The following is a 21,595-nucleotide window of genomic DNA, read 5'->3' on the forward strand; positions in this document are numbered from 1 at the left end:
AGCAGAGAAGTAAACAAGTTATTTTTAGGATAAAATGTAATGTGTGTGGTGTATAATGTAAAATGGAAACTGGTAAGTAAGTGGGATAAACTGTATGTCTGATCAGCATAATTAGTTTCTCCAAAATTTATGCACTCCAAAGCTTGAGAAAATCACCTTTCTTCAATTTCACAATTTCATCTCCTTTGTTGTTACATCTATTACTCTAGAAAAATAGTAATTAAGTAATAAAATTTATAAATAATGTTGTCTTTTAATGATTGGAGAACAAATAGATTGAGAAAAACAAAGCATATTTTTCTTTTATGTTCAAATTTAGTCATATTGCCTTTCTCAACTGATGATGGATATAAGTTGCTATGCAAAATTTTGTAATCTCTAAACAAAGCCATTAAATACAAATCAAAGTGAACTAAAATTACCTTTTCTACAATTAAACTTATTGATTAAAAGTCAAATTACCTGAATTATGTTTTTTGCTATTAACATAAATGAATTTAGTTCATCATCTGTTGTAATGCATCAACCTTCAACATGTTGTTTTATAAGTGATTGAATTGTAATAATACATTTATTTAAAACAATGCTCATTATCAAAAATTGTTTGTCCCCACTTTTTAAAGACTGATACTCTCCTTCTTCAAATGTCCCCTAATGGAACAGCAGAAAGTCTATGAACTTACAAAATTAAACGAGGGGCTCAATTACTCTCGATGACCAGAACATATGTGCTTTTTCTTTAAAACACACACATATCTTCTATAAGTTTCTTAAACAGTAATGTATGATATCACCTTTGGACATTTCAGGTATTGAAGTATGAGTTTTAAGCATACAGAAATATAAACCATTCAACATTAACTGGTGACAAAATAAATTGAGAAGAATGTAAAATTTTTATTAATTGTAAAATTATTATTTTTTCTTGACACATCATGACAAGTAAAGGTAAACTGAATGAATTATAAAAATACTTTTTTTTTTCAATTTTTGACTCCCAGAGTTAACCTACATCAAAGTCGTACATTATTTCTCTCTCACACAAACACAAAATAATTGTGATTTTGTTATTAAATAAATGATTATGTAGATAATATTTATCATTTATTTACTGAATAATCATATTAAAAACAGCTGAAGCTAGTGAAACTTCATGCAAAGAAAATATTTAACAAATGTGTTTTATTAACATAATGTTCTGAAATATTGTTTTTCAAATTTGTAGTAAACATATAGGTTTTATTTTCAAATTTCCAAACCCAAAAGTAATTTGTTTTGATTCTTTCATAATTCTTTCTCTAAAATTATCTGTGAATAACGTGCTAATTAATCAAAAATTTATTTCTGGTTTCATTTCATCTTCCACAGGCATTGGAAGATGTACACCTGAAAACCCAGCCTACACTCAAAGAAGTTTTGGTCATTATAGACAAATTCTTTACAGTCATCTTTCTTTTTGAAATGTTACTTAAGTGGTTAGCATTTGGTTTCAAAAAGTACTTTACTAATGCTTGGTGCTGGTTGGATTTTATAATAGTGTTGGTAAGCAAGTGATGATAATTTTTGTCTTATGAGCAAAACTACATAGTTCTTTTAAATCACTAGAAGATTCGAGTCGTTATGTATATTATTCATTCTTTTAATAATAAATTATAGAATGTGTTTCAGTTATTAAACTATTTAGTTGAAAAGTATCATAATAATAAGATTTTTAAAGCCTTATGATTATCAGTGCTAATAAATATATATAATTCCAATTTTGTTTAGCTGTAGATAGATAAAAAGTGTAATTGTCACATTAAAGTAATATGAATTTTATTTTTGTATATTAAACTTATTTTATAGTTTTATGAAATTTTTATGTAAATTTCATCGCATAATCAGAGTTTCATTTAAGCTTCTGTAAAAAATTATTTAGAAACACTGAAAGCTCGCCATTATTACCTACACTAAAGGTATAAGAACATTAAGCCAACTTTTAAAACTTTTTATATTTCTTACTATATTTAGCTTAGATAAAAGGGTGAAACTCAAGTAGTTTTGTCACTGTGTTCACACACATGCAAGCTCACACTATTAGATTAAGCACAAAGTATAAGTTTTGCTGGTATTTTCTAAAGATGCACTATGTATAACCTTCTTGAGGCTATAGCATAAAAATGTACTCCAGTGAAAACCGAATAGTTGGTGTTTTGTGTTGGTCACTCTAATCCAAGATATCAACTCACTCTCTCTAAAAATATTCAAATCGATAGCTTTTCTAAATGAAACTCTGATTGTGGATTTAAGTTTGAATGAAAAAGGAATGTGGTCACCTGTTCTGTTTTCACATTTAATATGGAGTACCAGTTCTTGGCAGAAGAAAGTAACCTTTTAACCCTTCACCTTTATCCCAGTCCTGTCCCAAGCACCTGCAACAAACTAATCCCTCTGGGTCTTCTTTTTTCCTTTTGCTTCCTGTTTGCTGCCACTCCTACTTCACCCAACACATCTCAGGTGTCCATGTTTAATCTGGCTGTTGGTTTAGCAGGCTATGGCAACATTCCTGCATTTAAAACAATGCGAACCCTACGAGCACTTCGCCCCCTTCGAGCCATGTCACGGCTGGAGGGGATGAGAGTAAGTAGCTTTGACACTCTTTTAATTGATGTCTGTTGCTTGTGGCAAGAATGTAGTCAGTAAGAGACCAACTAATGATTTACCAGATAGCACCATACCTATTTTTAACTACAATACGAATTGTGTAGCAGGACCAAACACACAAAATGTTGGCTTTCTCTGTTGACTACATTAATGAATCACTGTCATAGATATTGTGCTTGTTTGTCTGTGGATTTGGTGAAGTCAGTTCATCTAGCTGTTGATGTCCCTTTGTCCAGGGATGAAAGTACTATGTCAGTCTTGCTTTTGCCACACAAACAACCTGTTTTCTTAAATCAAATGAGATAAAACTTTAGCCTAATTATGTCTTGATATACCATAAGCTTCATTCTCAAACTTTTTATAAAGCTTTTTTTTTATTGGTAACTTTGTGTTTAGCCTTTATTTATTTATTTATTTTTTATTATTGTGTAAGCATTCTTTTCCTAATTGACACAAAGCAGTGTTTTGTGGCATTTGGCAGGATGGAATCTATTACATTTGGAGCTTAAGGTGCTCCCACTTTGTGCCTCACAGTAGAGACTATTAGAGTAAGTACCAGTAAAAGGCTTTAAAGAAGGTGCCTTTCTACCCTGCTAGGTTTCTGTGATCAATCTTATAGCTACAACAGCAGGGGTGGGAAAAATCCAAGCCTTCAAGACTATGCGAACTCTGCGTGCTCTGCGACCTTTGAGAGCCCTTTCACGCTCTCAAGGAATGAGGGTAAGTTTCACTATCATTCAGGTAGGATTTGCCCCAAACATGTGGAATTGTACAACTGTTCAGAGGAATTTTAAACTACGGTAATTTTATATGAGTATGTTATTTATGATTATGAAATTATAGTATTAGTTATTTAAACTAATTCCTTTTGTTTGGGGTAAAATGAAGTGCCTAGAAGTGTTTGTTGCACTAATCTGTACAAGATATATCTCTAAATTTGATAAGTATTTCACGTACAAAGACTTACACAGTTATTTTATTTCACATTTGACAGCTCTTATTTCTGTTTGAAAATTAATTCCTGTTAAAAATGGAATAGAGGTATATTTTTTTTTAATTCGTTAAAAATGTAATTAGCTTTCATAGACGTTTTATTTTATCTGCACCTATAAGAGTATTTTAAAAAGTAATTAATTAAAGTATGTAAATGCCTGACAATTCAGGAATACATTTTAATTTCTGTTTTAGTTTTGTTTTTCTTGCATGCTGTTTTATTTTTGTTTCATTTCAGATGGTTTTTATTTGATCAGAAGCATTGTCTTACTTTGAGCAAAGTTTTTGCCTCTGAAATGCTATACTCAACTTTTCATGTTATGAGGTAAGGTAAACATTTTCATTTGGTTTTACGTAGGCCATTGGTACTTCTTATACATATGTGAGGTAAGCCCAGCTTGCTATTCTTGTATTGTTCTGTGTTGCATGACTGTGTAAATTGCATGTAGTTTTAGATAATAGCTATAGAAACTTAAAACTGGTAATAACTTAACCAAAAGTAAACATCATTTCATGTCTGCATTACTTTTCTTTTCAAGGATGACAAATATTAATTTAAATCACACTATATATATATAGCTAAAGTTAAGTTGCCATTATAACACACAACAGTGTTTCTCCCTTTATAAAGGACAAGATTTTCTACTTGCATCATAGAATTCTATGCTGCATGTGTATTAAACTAAATTTCTCATTGGTACTTTTGTGTAATTTTTACAGCCCAGCATGAATATGTAGTCTCTCCATGTTTTTATGCCAAGTTAAATTTAATATAAATCTTAGAATTTTTATGTATATAATCTGTTCTAAAAACAAATACAAGAATATTTTAAAATACAAAAATAATAAACCTATGGAATAACTCTTATCTTAGAAATGAGCTTGTCTTCTCTAATGAAAAAATATATTTGACACAGATTTGCTACATACTTTTGATAATAAGCTAGAGTTGGTCAAAGATTAAAGAGTAAAACATTAATAAATATCTTATAAAAACTAAAACTGATTAAACTGGACCCAATATGTCATCACAATATACTATAAACAGAAATCTCAGACAACACATGTAAGCAAATAATATGCCATGCAATTCTGAAATATTCTGAAAGTGTAATTTCATGTATTTATAGCTTTCAGAGACAAAAAATGAAAATATTATTTATGAGATGCTAAATGAGTTTCTAGATTTAATTTTTTCGTCTTTTTGGAAAGTTGCAATTCTGAAACTTTTATCTGAAATTCTAGTTGCATCTATTATAACCATAGCACATAGTATTAAATCTGGCTTTAGCCAAATTTTGATTTTAATTGTATGTGGAAAGACTTCTGAAATGGTCTTAGTTAATGATTATTCTTCTTTTGTGTAATTCCTAGCATTAAATTACCCTACAACTGGCCAGTTTTAAGAACTGCTTGCTGCTGTCAAATAGTATTTCAAACTGTCAATGAAATTACTATTCATCAAGCTCTAATTTCTCTAAGTACAACCTTCCTTTCTTCTGCTAAAACTTTAATTTTTCCTTCTCTTTTTTTTTAACTCTTCCTCTGCAATGTGATATAGCTTGTACATATAAAAAATTAAGAGTTTAATAAAGTTGTTTCAATGCATTTAAAAACAATTTATCAGATAACTAGGATTGATTTCTCAGTTGCCTTCTGTTGCTATTTTATGTATGGGTGGGATATTATGATTAACGTTTTTATAACCCTTTTATAAAGGACAAAATTTTCTACTTGTGTTACAGAATTCTATGCTGTATGTGTATTAAATTTGTACTTAATATGAAATTACTTTAAAGCTTCATTATTTGATTTATTGGCAACATTCATTTCATACTGCCTTATTAGCTTCAAGTGCTCTTTACTTAAGACGTTGAATGTTTGACTGAATTATTCTATTATACTGTAATGTATTTTATTAAACTGCTAAAAATTATTGAAATTTCTAATAAAGCAGGAAAGAATCTTTCTTTTCAAATAATCACTTTTAACTGGTATGTATAAAAAAAATTTACAATGTTAAATTTTTAATGAATGAGCAACTGGATCTTTAGAAGAACAAGTTTTAATTGTATGTTTAACCTGGTTTGTTTAATTGGCATCCTATTATTTAAGAAATTGTATAAATATAAATTTGAAATAGTAATTATTAGTTCCTTAACTTTCATAATCTAATTTATTCTTTATGTACTTCTAAATAAACAATTAAAAAGTGACATATAATTTATTATGTTGCCAGGTGGTTGTAAACGCTCTAATCCAAGCCATCCCAGCCATTTTCAATGTATTGCTGGTCTGCTTAATTTTTTGGCTCATTTTCTCCATCATGGGAGTTCAAACATTTGGTGGAAAGTTCTATCATTGTGTTGATGTCAATGGAACCAGAATTAATAGTTCATATGTACCTACAGAAGCTGCTTGTAAAACAAAGAATCTAAGGTGGAAAAATCCAATGATCAATTTTGATAATGTACTCAATGCTTATCTTGCACTTTTTCAAGTGGTAAGTTGAAGGAGTTTAACTTTCTCTAAACTATGGTATTATTTTAGTAATTATAAATAACAGGTGGATGATAAGCCTAGAAATTAGGTTCAGCTTCATACAAATTACAAAATGAATTTATTCTAATTCCAGATTATGCAAGTATTGGTTCAGCACACAATCTATGATCATGAAGAGTTTGTGTGTGGAATAAAGAACTGACTCAGAGACAGTCATAATACAAGCACAAAGTAATTTTTAATACAAGCTATTAATCAGTTTCTCAACATAAAATTTCCAGTTATATTGAAATAATCCAGAATAAAAACTATAAATCTCTTTATTTTGAATACTAATATGTTTGTTAATCAAAATGAATATAAAATTGAATATCATCTATTAAAGTAATACAAGAAATTCCTTAAGTTATAATTTTTATTATACAATTTTAATATCAAATATTTCAATAAATACAGTAGCAATTCAAATATATTTTACTAGCCTTATTAAATCTTCCATACAATTAAAGACTTTAACTTTTCTGTCTTCAGATATTATACTTTGTTAAAGAGAAACACTTTTAGACTACATCAGAGTAGTCACTTACAGTGCGTGTGTGTAATGAATTTCTTCCAGAGTTTCTTTATAATAGGTCCACTGGTCTGTCTGGATCAGCTGGAGCTAGATGACTTGAGAGTTGAAATCACATCATCTTATACACAGTATTCTGTGTCTATGATTTCTCAGTAAGTCCAGTGGATCTACTTCAGCAAGTAGTTCCTTTAATTTAATAGGTACAAATAGAATATTTCACCAACTATAACCAATGTTATGTACACATATGAAAGACCAATAATAATACTTTCTTTAAGAGTTCCATTAAAAGACCCCTCGGTGTGAATTCCTGTACGTGGTGAGGGGACCTCCCAGGGAAGGTTCTGTTCTGTCTGGTTACCTTCTCTGGGATCTAAACATCCACCCACGTGTTTGCCGTGCGTGGCAACCCGAGAGGATCCTGGTGGTTGAGGAGTCCAACCCTAACACACCACTTTGGCCTTGAATTCCTGTAGACGGACGGCCTTTGGGTGGCCCCCCTTGGGTCAATCGGCTGGTCCACTTGGGCTCGAGTCAACCAAGTACCAGTGTTGGAAGTTCTCAACGAGTGTTGTGGACATAGTGCCTGACGCTGGTGTTTGGGTATAGTGCTCATGAAACCCTGGCATTGCTGCATTGTCCTTGCATGACATTGTAGTACATCCCCTTGTAGGGCTCCATGGTGGGTGGGGTCAGTGGGTACCGAAATTGTTTCTTTTTCCTATGGATCCTCTACAAAAAAAAAAAAAAACAGTCAATGGGTAAGCGACCACGTCTTGGATACTCAGAACAGCAATCTTCAACATCTGTAACACACGTACCTCATTTTCTTATAATACATTCTCTTTCAGAAAATCCTTTAGGGCAATTGTCCCCCTTTTTTATTCAGAAGGGACTAGAGGGTCTTACTGGCTCTCCCAAGTCAGTAAAGAAGCTTCGATCTGGAGACATATTAGTTGAAACATCCACAACCCACCACAGTGAACTCCTCTTGAATTCAACGGCAATTGGGGATATACCTATTGAGGTTACCCCTCATGCTACCTTGAATTCATCACGAGGAGTTATTGTTGAGAGGGATTTGAAGAATGTCCCCAAGTCAGAGATTCTCGCTGGTCTCTCCACTCAAGGAGTTCCTGCAGTGAGGCGCATCTCCACTCGCAAAGATGGAGTTACACTGCCAACAAATACCCTCGTTTTGACATTTACATCATCACGTGCACCTGCCACCATCAAGGCAGGTTATCTAATTTGCAGGGTACGGCCATACATTCCAAACCCTCTCCAATGTTTCCAATGTCAGAGGTTTGGCCACTCAAAGACATCATATCGTGGTTCCCCGACATGTGCTTGTTGCGGTGGCAAGGGCCACGATGCCTATGAATGTGACATGGACCCACATTGCTTCAACTGCAATGGTTCTCACCCTTCCTACTTTCGTTCTTGCCTAAAATGGTTGAAGGAAAAAGAGGTGCAGCATTTGAAAACGACTCACAACATTAGTTATCCTGAGGCTCGGAAATTGCTGCCCACCACTCCATCTCGGACATATGCTGCTGCACTTCGTTCCACAACTACAGTGGGAGTGCAGACAGATCTCTCTGTGCCTCCAAGAGAATTGTTTTCAAAACAAATGAAAGGCCTTTTGACCTCCATGGTTAAAAAGGTTGATGAATCGACTTCTACACCCATCTATGTTCCTCCCATACATTTCAACAAACCTCAAGATCCACATTATTCAGTTTCAAATACAGGCATTTCTTCTGATACATCTTTTTCTTCCACCCCAAGAGGCAAAACAATCATTCGTTCGCATCCTCAGTCACTGGAATCCCCTTCCAATAACAAAGACCTGCCCAATCGACCCAGGGCAAAATCCATGGAGATTGATAGACCTCCTCTGACTAAGGACAGTAAGGAAAAAAGAAGGGTTCTCCAGCCAATTCGCCTACCCGTCATTAAAAATGGCCACCTTGATACAATGGAACTGTCGAGGTGTACGTTCTAATCTAGATAACATCAAAACAGTGATTGCTTCCTACCATCCTGTATGTCTTTCCTTACAAGAAACATTTCTAAAACCTGCTGATACAGTCACCATTCGGCAGTTTTCTCTGTACAGAAATGACAGGCTGTATGATGGAGGGGTGGCACTATTGATTGATCAGCATGTACCCACCCTGTCTCTGTCACTCAACACACCCTTGGAGGGCGTAGCTATCCATGTTTCCTTGGGTCATACCATCACTGTTTGTTCTCTTTACCTGTCCCCTGGAGAGACATATGATCAATCAGACCTTGATGCTCTCGTTGGACAGTTGCTGTCTCCCTTTCTACTCATTGGGGACTTTAATGGACATCATCCCCTCTGGGGAAGTGATGTTATTGATGGGAGGATTCGCTCTGTAGAGCATATGCTCTCTGATCACAATTTTTCTCTTTTCAATACTGGTTCTTCCACTTATTTTCATGCACCTAGTCAGTCCTTTACTGCTATTGATCTCTTAGTTTGCTCCCCTTCATTATTCTCCCATTTTTCATGGAGGATTGACACATGGAGGGTAGATACTAGGCAGTGATCATTTTCTTATACTTTTAAGAGAGACTGGACATGATTGTTGCCACCCTTCCCGCGTGCCCCGGTGGAAGCTGGATCAGGCAGACTGGTCCACTTTCACTGCTCTCGCAGAACTTGATCCTGCCATCGTGAATCAGCCATCAATAGACGACTGTGTGGCACCTCTAACTGCTTGTAGTATACAAGCAGCTGCTCAGTGTATTCCTAAAACCTCGACACGTTTTTCACGATATCCTCGTCTGTGGTGGAATCCTGCTTGCCACTAAGCATGGACGGCTCAAAAACAGGCCTGGGATACTTTTCGTAGATATCCCACACTTTCAAACCGGGTTGCTTTCCAACGGGCCCGTGCACATGCTAGGTGGGTAAGACATCAAAGCCAGAAGGAATCTTGGATTAAGTTCACAACAAGCACACCTTCTACCACCAGTTCCAAGATCATATGGGACAGGATTCGAAAGGTCAGTGGGCACTACAATTCTGTCCCCCTCTCGATCTTACTCTCTGATGGTCAGGAGGTGGCTGATGTCCGGAGCATCGCTGATACTCTAGGTGAAACTTTTGCCGGAAATCTAGCACTTCTGCTTGTTCCTCCACCTTCTTGGCCTTCAAGACTTGGACAGAGCATTCACCTCTTTCCTTTCGAACTGACTGTCTCTTTGACTATAATTGTCCTTTACACTGGTAGAACTCAAACTGGCCCTTTTTCGGTCTGGCAGTACATCTGTTGGACCTGATGATGTACAATATGACATGCTGCACCATCTATCTCCTGCTTCTCTTGATGTCCTTCTAATTGTCTTTAACCGGATCTGGCAGGAGAATGTTTTTTCCTGATGCCTGGCGCCAGGCTATTATTTTACCTTTCTCTAAGCCAGGGAAAGATACCAAGATTCCTTCAAACTACCGTCCAATTGTTTTGACGAGCTGTCTCCATAAGACCTTAGATTTGATAGGAAATGCTCGTCTTGTTTGGTTCCTCGAATCAAACAACCTCCTCTCGCCCACCCAGTGTGGGTTCCGACAACAGCACTCCACCACAGACCACCTAATTCGACTTGAAACATCAATCAGAGAAGCCTTTCTCAAACGCCAACATCTTGTATCAATATTCTTTGACATTGAGAAGGCTTATGACACAACATGGAGGTATGGCGTTTTGCGAGACCTCCATGCATATGGGTTACGTGGCCATTTACCCATGTTTATTAAAAAAATTTTAATGGACAAGAGATTCCAAGTTCGTGTGGGTTCGACACTTTCCCGTTCTTTTGTACAGGAACTTGGAGTCCCTCAGGGCTGTGTATTGAGTGTCACACTTTGCAGTATAAAGATAAATGCCATCACTGAATAACTCCCTCTCACTATTGCGAATGGGCTCTGTGTCGACGACTTTCACATCTCATGTCAGTCGTCGAACATGAGATATATTGAGCAGGAACTACAAACTGCCCTCATTCGTGTACTGAAGTGGACAATGGCGAATGGCTTTAATTTCTCTCTCTCTAAAACTGTTTGCATGCACTTTTGCTGCCAACGGGGTATTAACCCTGATCCTGAACTTCATATCGGTGAAGTTTTGCTGCTAGTGGTCCCTGAGACCAAGTTCTTGGGACTTATCTTTGACCGAAAGCTAACCTTTATACCACACTTAAAGCAGCTACATGTCAAATGCACAAGAGCATTGAACATCCTCCGTGTCCTCTCTACTACCAGTTGGGGAGCAGATCGATGTTCTATGTTAAAGGTATATCGTGCTCTTATTCGATCAAAACTCGACTATGGATCAATGGTCTATGGCTCTGCCAGACCCTCGGCCTTAAAGATGTTAGACCCCATTCATCACCAAGGACTTCAACTCTGCACTGGGGCTTTCCGCACCTCTCCAGTTCAAAGCTTATACGTTGAATCTCATGAACCTTCTCTGCACCTTTGCCGTTTGCAACTATCTTTACTATATTCTTCAAAACTTTGTTCCTTACCAAAGCATCCCACCTGGGGATGTGTTTTCCTTCCTCAGTGGGCTGTACTTTTTCAGAACAGATGATCTGCCATTGCTCCGTTTGGCCTTCGCATCCAGGCACAATTGGATGACTTGGGTCTGTCCTTGGATAACATTGCAGATTCCACAGGTCAGCCCATCCCACCATGGCTTATTACAGCCCCCAAATGTGACCTTTCTTTCAGTCATCGGAAAAAGGAAGATACTCCAGATTGGAAGTACCGTCATTTATTTAATGAACATCTTTCAAACAATCATTCCGTTCCCATTTATACAGATGGTTCCAAATCAGCTAATTCAGTGGGCTCTGCTATGATTTGCTATGGTTCGGTGGTTGTGCGCAGAATCCTTTCTACAGCTTCTGTGTTAACTGCTGTACTGTATGTCATATCTCTTGCCCTGGATCATATTGAAGCTGAGCAGTACTCCAACTGCACTATTTATACCGACTCGCTTAGTTCTATACTGGCCATGGAATCGCTACACGTTGGCTCACACCCTGTTCTCGCTGATATTTAAAACTGACTGGCCCATTTCTTATTAACTGCTACTTCTATCCAATTTCTCTTGATACCAGGCCACGTTGGTATTTGCGGGAATGCAATTGCAGACATGGCAGCTAAATCTATCTGCTTTGGCACTATCACCACTATGCCTATTCCGTACATGGACTATGGTCCTGTATTCAGGGCTCGGCTCCGTGCCAGCTGGCAGTCCACTTAGAGTGAGCAACGCAACAACAAGCTTTTTCAAATAAAACCCTATATTGGGCTTTGGCCATCTAGAATCCGTAAGGTTCGGAAGGAGGAAGTTGTTCTAACTAGACTATGCATTGGTCACAGTTTTTTAACTCATTGTTTTCTTTTATCTGGAACTGATGCACCAGTTTGTAGTTTGTGTAACACTCAAATCACTATCAGCCACATTTTACTTTCTTGCCATCGTTACGAATCTCAATGTTGGCAATATTTTAAACATTGTAACATTGGACAGTGTTATTGGTGATGGTGACACTGTCCACCTTGATAAGTTTTTAGTTTTTTAATGGCCATTAATCTTTCTAATCTCATTTAAGTGTTGGATATTTATTCATTACACCTTTTTAATTGTGGTTTCCTTTTCACAGTTTCATTCTCTCTAGTTCAATTTGACATTGAAAAATGGACAGAACATTAAATAACTCGGCACCAGGACTGGAGAGGCCAACTTCAGGTGACTAACGCTGCTGTTTGAACTACCTGTTAGTCGTCCTGGCGAGTTGTTATTCCAATTTTGCTGCATGTCTTTCAAACTTTTATTACTTTACCCTTTGGTACTGGCCATAATGACACATAACCCAGAACCAGGACTGGAAAGACCAACTTCAAGTGACTGATGGTGGTTCTTGTACTGACCTGTTAGTCTTCCTGGCAGGTTATGATCATTACCATTCTGCTACAGAAGTTCTTTACAACTTTATAGATTGGATGTCAACATCGGTTTTATGCAATTTTCTGTATTTAATTGCTGTTTTGTTTTTACCTTCATTTACTTTTACAAATTTTACTACATTTACTTTACTTTTACCTTTTTACTGGACATTTGGCTACTCATTATTACGATTTTGCTATGTCTTTTAAAACTTCTATTATTTTACATTTTGATAATGGCTGCTATGACACATAACAGTGTGTCATAAATACTGGAAAGGCCAACTTCAGGTGACTGACGGTGGTTCTTGAACTTACCTGTTAGTCTTCCTGTCAGGTTATGATCATTACCATTTTGCTAGAGTAAGTACTTTACAACTTCTTTTACCCTGCTTTCTCCCTTACCATTGTAAACTAGGTGTCAACATTGGTTTTATGCTTTTTCTGTTTTTCAATGATGTTTTGTTTTACCTTCATTTCCTTTTCTTTATTTTACTACATTTAATTTATTTTTACCTTTTTACCGGACGTTTGGCGCAGATAGCCTAGCTGCTTTGTGCCATAAAACACTAAATCAATCAAACAATCAACCATTAAAAGATTGATCAATTAGAGACCAACATTGATGATCAATTCTGGCACCAGAAAAACAATTTAAAGACATTGAAAAATCAAAAAATGTCTGTATTCTTGCTTGGAACTTGTAAAAGAGTATTATATACATTGGCTGAAATAAAGTAGAGTAATTATAAAAAAAAACACTTAAAATTATGTTTCTTTGTTGCACCTTGACCCTCCTATAATTACTAAAAATGGGCAAATTCAACATTTTTCTTTGTCATTGTGTGTTACTTGTAGGAAAGTATCTTTTTACGAAATTCCATGTAAACTGGTTGAAACAGGCTCAGTAACTTATGAAAACTTCTAAAATTTTAACCTTTTGACTTTCCTTAAAAATGACTGAACATGTGCATGTTTCACGTCTTTATGCATATGTATATGGCACATGTTAAAAAATACCTTTGTACCAAGTCCCCTGTAAGTTGGTGAAAATACAGCCAAATAACTAACCACAAATACCTTGTATGTCAGTGTTGGGTGCAGGAAAATTTATACTTGTACCACTTTTCCTCTTCATTTCTTTAAGTACAACTGCATGGGAGCCATAAGTATAGATTTTTGGATTACTTGACCTTTCACCCCATAGATGCATGAATAAAAAATCTATGTACATTGGAAAAGGTATAACCCTTTTGAGTTTCAAGTCAATCTGCTGTGAAATGCAGAAATGGCAGTCAATGAAAAGTGTCTGGGAGAATGAAAGAATAAAAAAAAACAATAGAAAAACACTGTCTGTCTACAGAGACGTAATTATTAGAAATAAAGGTGTAAAAATGGAATTAATTTTAATTGAAATATCTGTATTGTATATTTCAGTTTTATCTGACCTCTAAGAACAAGAAGAAAGCTGTAACAATAATACTTCTACTTCAATGATTCTTTACATAATTTTAAAATTTAAATGACTGAAAATTCTTTATTAGTTATTTCAATCTTACCATCCTTAATTATGTACAAGTTCACAAGTTTATGTAAACTTTTTTTCTTATAGAAAATGCTCTCAAGAGTGAGTAATATGAAAACCAAATTCCACTGTTAACAGTTGCTTAGTCATGAAAATGAATAACATTACAAGTTATTAGACAGTGATTATTAGCTAATGTATCTGTAAAATCCCATCAATAAGCAGTTATCAATATGCTGTCTGTGCCAGTATTTCATATAGTAATAACTTTGAAATATGTAAATTAAATGTACAAGTATGTATATCTTAACTGTTTAATACTGAATCTCTCCACTTGTCTCATGTTTCCTTTAAGGCCAAAAGCTTGTTCTTTAATTTCTTATATTATTCTTTCTTCATCCATTCCTTAATTTTTAATTTTTTAATTGATGAAGTTAGATTAGTTTTATGTTTATACACATTTATTTTATGGTGACATAGATTCTTCAGGGTTTCTAAATTCCAGTATGATGACATCTTTCTTCGTGCACAGATTACCTATTTTCCTCTTGAAGTCACTATTTGCCTTAGAGATTTGTGTACCACCAGCTTTGTGAAATACCCACCTAAAATTCTCGTAAATTTGCACTACTACATGATCGTGCAACAAAACTCTTCAGCAATAGGAGTGTTACACACCTTGCACATATACTCCCATCCATACTCATTCATAACAATCCTCATTCTTTTCCACTGCACTGTTGAAATTTGATTTGTTTAATTTTGGTGAGACTTGTTGATGTCAAAACTTCAATTTTACTTTATATTCTTAATATTATTATTTTTTTCTACTGACAGGAATACAATTTAGGAAGTTTTTGTTGGTTGAAATCATGACAGCATTCATGTATTAGTTTAAGAAATATAGTAAGTACAATAGTAGTGTAACATCATCTGACATGTGGTGGGGTCCATGTTGCTGCCTGAACCTTCTTCTTGTGGCTCTGCCACATATTTCCCTAAAGATGTCTTGAAGCTGAAGCTGAGGAGAGAAATATGGAGTGACTCTTCCACCCACACATTTTTGCTTACTGAATATCTCTGAACATTCCCTCATTATGTATTTTTTCTACCCATTATTTCCTTTCTTCTCTCCAGTTACTGCCCCATCTAGCATTTAATCCAGATTTCAGTTTGCTCCTGCTGTTTTATACCTTGTCCTACCTTATCAGATAGCAGGTAGAAATTATTGTTTAGATATAGTTTATTCTTTGTTAACATGTCACTCCTAGGACTTAATGTTTAGGCATTAAAACTAGTTCTTTACTACTTGTACTACTTAAAATATAATATTTAATCAGAGTTACTTACTCCTTAATATATACTGCTTGGTATTTTCTGTTTAGTCATAGCCCATCTCTCTTTCACACATACACATAGATATTCATGTTTAGTTAGTTAGATGGTTATTCTTTCACTTGTGACATAACTGTTGATATTTTAACCTTTCTATTAATCCTTAATGCATCCAACTAAAAGGTGATGTCACATCTCCTTCACTACTTTCTCACATGTACTCTTAGTAAGTGATACTTAGTTTTAATTTATTATACCTTACCACAATACATAACTGTCAATGTTTGATTCTAGATTCTTATTCTTTAAAATGAAGATGAGGTTTAGTTTTTGTTCATATATATATATATATATATGTGTGTGTGTGTGTGTGTGTGTGTGTTCTCTATTTGAACATTTGAAAGATAATGCTTAATCTTGCTCAATTTAATTATTCTTTGCCATGTACAAATCCTTGTTAATATTTGTTTTATTTCTCACTTTTTAACATGTCCACATATATGGTAATGTTTAAATTTACTTCCTTACTCTTTGACATGGCACTTACTGAGGTTAGTGTTTTGAAATAATTTATTACTTCATTATATGTTCACATAGAAAATAATGCTAAGACATTATTAATTCCTCTTTACCATGTTCTACTTAGAATATAATGTTTGGTCATGGTTCAGTCGTTTTCACATACACAATAGTTGTTTATTACTAACACATATACTTTGGTGTTAATGTTTACTTTTAGTTCATTACTTCTTCACATATAACACACTAGTATGTTATTAGTCATAGTTCCTTCCTCCTTGTATCAGTTGAAAGGTATTAATTCCTCATAGTTCAATACTCCTTGACATGTACACTTAGTAGGTACTGTTTAGTTGCCGTTCAATACTCCTTGATATGTACACTTAGTAGGTACTGTTTAGTTGCCGTTTAATACTTCTTGATATGTGCAAAGTAGATGATACTTTGATCTAGTTCCTGTTTATCCTGCATACTTATACATTCGTGTTTAGTTCTCTTTCATTACCCCTTAACACACACACAGAAGAGATATTTCAGTATTGTTTATTCTTTCTTAACTTATAACACTTTGATGATGTATCAACTTTGTTTAACATCTTCATTTAATGATTAATATGTTGACATTTTTACTGCATAATGCATATCCATAGATGATAATGTTTAGTTCTTATCCATTACTACTTGACAAATCACACACAGTTATCACTATTTTGTCGCAGTTCATTACTTCTTTGCATGTACACATTATAGTACATGTTACATCATGTGACTACTTACTCCATCACATGCACTCCTAGTAGATAATGTTTAATCTATTTTCCTTACTCCTTTACATATATAAAATAGTGTTCAGACTTGGATCTGAGCCTATACCATTCGATTGAGTTCATAACCTGTTATATTCTGGGGGCACTGCATATCATTGCAAACTGTCTTCTTAACATGACTGCATCCTGCCTATAGATTGGTTCTTCAACCACTGGTCTTCCTTTGTTTTGCTTTCTCATTGTTTCTTCCCATCTTGCTGCCTTACCACACCCCTCTTTGCTAAATTCTTCTTTCCTGCATGCTTGTGCCTCAATCCTCAATGTGTCTCTACCTTCACCTTGGTCTGTCCCATCTTTATTATTATGCATATCCTCTTCTCTCTCTGCTCAGTTTTGGGATACTTCTTAAAGGGCTACTTACTCTACCTTTCAATTTCCTTGATATTATGGTTTCTATTCTTCTCTGCTTCTTTTCTACCCATTTTCATTATTTCCTTATCCACTGCCCCCCCTTTTACTTCTTGCCTCATTGGATTATCATTGTGGTTCTCCATACTCTTAGCTGGATCCCTGTCAAACCTATAGCAGATGTTTCTGCTGTCCTTGGACTCATGAACCCTATTTCTACTTCTTCCTTCTTTCCTACCACTTTCTCTTTACTACTATTCCCTTCTCTTTTGTTCTGATCAATCTTTTCTTTCCTCATACTCCATAGCCAAAAAATTGGTCATTCCTTTTCTCCCATATCCCCCTCCTTTAATTGTTTCTCTTTATGTTATTTCTGTCCTGGACAAATGCTCTTTTCCCATCCATACTGCTTAATGTTTTGTCACACTCTTCCTCATTGTGGTTCTTCTCACTGTTCTTTCATGACTGAACACCTCCTCTCCTGAAGCCTCTCTCCTTATCCCATTACAGATTGTACCCACCAGCTTACAATTTAACTATCTCCACCCTCAGGCTGTTGTGCCTACAATAGTGTAAAAAGTCCACCAATGACCATTCTTCAATTAACTTTAGATCTATAATAGATGTGAGTATTTATTTACTTATTCCTTCTTCACAGTTATTTCATTTTTGGTTTCAAGTAGGTGGCCAGTGTTGCCTCACATACTTACCCAAAATTTCACATTTGGCCAGTGCAACATAAAGCACTAAGACCATTTCTTTGTTCTGGCCCAATCAGTGCCCACTATGAGTATGATGTTTCACAAGATCACTGCAGCCCTACTCATAGTATTTCTACATTACATTTCTAGTCCAATTCAGACTGTGCTCATTCAACTGACAATCATGTAAACAGTTATGCTTCTGCTTGCATCTATGGCTAGTGATTGCTGTTATTTTTTAAAAATATGGTTTTGCAATTACTCATTGCACTGTCTCCAGTAAAAGATTTTTCAAGACTGAAGGACTAATTAGGATCCAAGTGCATTCTCCAGGTCACCCCTATGTCAATTCTCTCCCCCCTCCCCTTAATAACAAAAGGAGCATGGGGAGACCCTTGCCACTTACCAGCTTCCTGCTGCTGGGGGTGGTGGACCACAGTGAATCCTCACCAATTGGAACATGAAAGTGTATACTAATGCACGTTTATGTAATTTCTACACCAGTCCTTCCACCATCTCAACATGAAATTCTAGCTAATTTGTGCATGAAGGTGAGTCGTCATAGTGGAACATTTTTTTTATCTGAAAATGTATTTTGGACAGATACTTACCTCAATGTACATTCTCATTTTTCTCCCATATTTCTCAGTGCACAATACATCAATATGTGGTTAGCGCAAGTTCAAATGTTTTCATGTAAATTTTAAATGGGAGTTTCACCTTGTGCTGAGTATCTATCAGAAATACATTTTTAGGTAAGTAAATGTTAATTTAACATTTAGCATTATAAGTGCTCTTTTTTTTTTACTTTTTCTTATCATATCTATATTAATTTATAGCACAAAACAAACAGATCCACATAATGTTTCATATACTTATTCACAATATACATTTTCCTAATTGTTCAACTGAGAAAAATGGGGGAATTAAATATAAATATGATTCAAAATGTGAATGAAAATAATGCCTACTAGTTTCAGTATTCTCTATTTTTTGTTTGTTTTTAGTAAAGTTACTCACTCAGTGAGTTATCCATGCTGTCTCCTCCACAGAGATGAAACTGAAATTCAGTGCCATAAGGTTTCTGCTAAGCCACAGGAGGGTACTCTTTTTTGAGAGACTACCCTAGAGTTATTTTATTTATTTAGGCATAATGCATATGCATCCTTGAAAGACCTTGAAACTGAGAATGGAATTTTTAAGGGCTTGAAAAGAGGCTTTTTTTTTGTAAAAGTACTTGAAAATATTACAGTAGCAAAATGATAAAAAAAACCTATAACTCTGCAATCGATATCTAACTTTAATGAAAGTTGCAGAGTTGAGCAGAGTGAATAAAATTTTTCTTTTGTTTTCCTTTTACTCTACTTTTTTGTGTTGAATAAATAAATAGGAATTTTGTAAAAATTTGAATGATTCTGATGTAGATTTTAGCTACAAAATAGTGGTTGAAAAACATTCTGAGAGTACTTAAAAAACACTCTGAAAAATGCTTGAAATTAATCTGAGCAATCAGTATGTACAATGATTTGAACATTAATTTTTACAAGATTATTTTACTTCAAAAACATATAAAAGGTTAAATTAGTCACTTAAATTTTGTTTGCTCACACCCTTCACTGAGTCTGAATTGTTTCAATATTAATAGCCTTTTTATATGTTAATGAAGTATATTGTTGTGTATCCTTATAAAAAGACTCAGTAATCTAATATAATTTTCAGTAATAAAAGAATGCTTTCATTGTCTGAATATTTACTGCAGTTAAATGTAATTAAAACAACTCTGGTGCAAAAAATAACACAGAGAGCTACAATTGTTAGCTCAATCGTACGTAACATACAAAATGTTTCGATTGTTTGAATGGAATATTTAAGCATGCTGTTGTTTATTTCAGTGTTCTTGGAAAATGTTGGTTGGTTATTAGAATATTTTTTTTCTTTAAAAAAGCAAGGTTTCATGCAAAGTATGATTTCAAAATATTTACAAATCTGTTCTCAGGCCACTTTCAAAGGATGGACAGGCATAATGAACAGTGCAATTGACTCTAAAAGTGTAAGTATTTTTAAAAATAAATTTTCTGGTTGAAAAAGTAAGTTAATAAGTATTTTGAATTAGAGAAAAATTGCTGGAAATAAAAAACTTGCAATAAAATTATGATGATTTTAAACTGTGTGCTTAAATTTTAATAATTCAAATACACTGTTAATACAACCCAATGTATGTGATTGATACATAAAGGTTGTAAATACATTACAGAGATCATTGTTTAGGCTAGTATATTTTAAATTTACCTTTGGAAATGCAACTGTGAGTGCTAAACATTGCTCATATAAACCCTTATAATATGCATCACTGCAGTAAATTTAGAAAATATAACTTGTAGAGCTTTATTGTATTTTATAAACAAAGGGTTCTTCAGGTAATAAGGTTATTGACTAAGAATGCATACTTGTTTTAGATAATTATGATAATGTATTTCATTAAATGTAATGCTCAGTCTAACAAAGTGAATACTTGTAAGGCACACATTTAATTTTAAATTGATAAAATAATGAAATTTTTAACATATGTAAAAAAAATATTTGTAAGATCTTATGGCTAATATAGATTGCAATTTTCATATTAGATTAAAGGAGAACAACCTGAAGATGAAGTCAACATCTACATGTACCTTTACTTCGTGTTCTTCATTATTTTTGGTTCTTTTTTTACCCTAAATCTCTTTATTGGAGTCATTATTGACAACTTCAATGAACAAAAGAAAAAGATAAGTTTCTTACCTTACTAAGGGAACTTTTCTTATGTTTTTAAGGTTTGACATATTAGTACTAAATGAAAAGTCAAATTCTGTGAAATACTGTCCTACGTTCAGGAAATAATTTGGCGACTGTATTATCTTGGACACAATCTGAAAATTCTAAAGTCTAAACAATGTTTTAGATGTTATTACATATCATAAATAGCATTATGAAACACTCTTGCTGAAACATTGTTTTATTAATTATGTTAAATAAAGGAATTTCATTTTATATGAAAGAGACATGTACATGTAACTCAAAGAGCATTAATTAACTTATTAATTTGTTTGTGGAAAGTTCATTTACAAGATGATATTTGAAAAATAGTGTCTAAATTGTTTATATTTGTTGGTATCTTACCCTGATGTTTTTAATATTCCACGCAGGAGGATCTCTGGAAATGTTTATGACAGATGATCAGAAAAAATATTATAATGCCATGAAAAAAATGGGTTCAAAGAAACCAATGAAGGCCATACCCCGCCCTCATGTAAGTTATTGAAGTTTTGCTCTCTTTTCATTTGTTTTTGCAACAGAAATGAATTTTTCCTGAAATGTTTTGCTACATTTTCTTAGAAATTGGGTATGTATATAGTGCCTCTGCTCTCAAAATAGCTTTCTTGACTTATGCTACCCTCTTGTCAGTATAATTTTTCTAGCCACTAGCCTTGATACTCCCACTTATTTTTGCATACCAATATACAAATAATTATACAGCAACCCTCCACCAATAGGAGTATGACACTACCCTTGCAACTGTTAACCACTTCTCAGTTAGCAGTATTATTGAATAGATGTAGTTTTCATCCACTTATCCACAAGTTTTTACATTTTATTGTGGAG

The 21,595-nt window shown here is 34.4% G+C and overlaps 1 protein-coding gene across 4 annotated transcripts in view; it reads left to right on the forward strand.

Moving 5' to 3' along the window:
* The window catches only part of LOC143256592 (sodium channel protein para-like), a 174,903-nt gene that overhangs the window by 142,634 nt on the left and 10,674 nt on the right, over positions 1–21,595 (forward strand). The window contains exons 23-28 of one of the 4 annotated variants that reach the window (XM_076514020.1): positions 1,369–1,542; positions 2,497–2,619; positions 5,876–6,139; positions 19,953–20,006; positions 20,581–20,725; positions 21,139–21,242. In XM_076514020.1, coding sequence (XP_076370135.1) covers positions 1,369–1,542; positions 2,497–2,619; positions 5,876–6,139; positions 19,953–20,006; positions 20,581–20,725; positions 21,139–21,242 — 864 coding nt within the window. Of the gene's footprint in view, positions 1–1,368; positions 1,543–2,496; positions 2,620–3,240; positions 3,364–5,875; positions 6,140–19,952; positions 20,007–20,580; positions 21,079–21,138; positions 21,243–21,595 lie in introns of those variants that run through there. The other 3 variants (XM_076513991.1, XM_076514011.1, XM_076514001.1) reach the window with 3 other exon arrangements.

The sequence above is a fragment of the Tachypleus tridentatus genome, chromosome 1 (genome assembly GCF_004210375.1).
Source record: "Tachypleus tridentatus isolate NWPU-2018 chromosome 1, ASM421037v1, whole genome shotgun sequence".
NCBI lineage: Eukaryota > Metazoa > Arthropoda > Merostomata > Xiphosura > Limulidae > Tachypleus > Tachypleus tridentatus.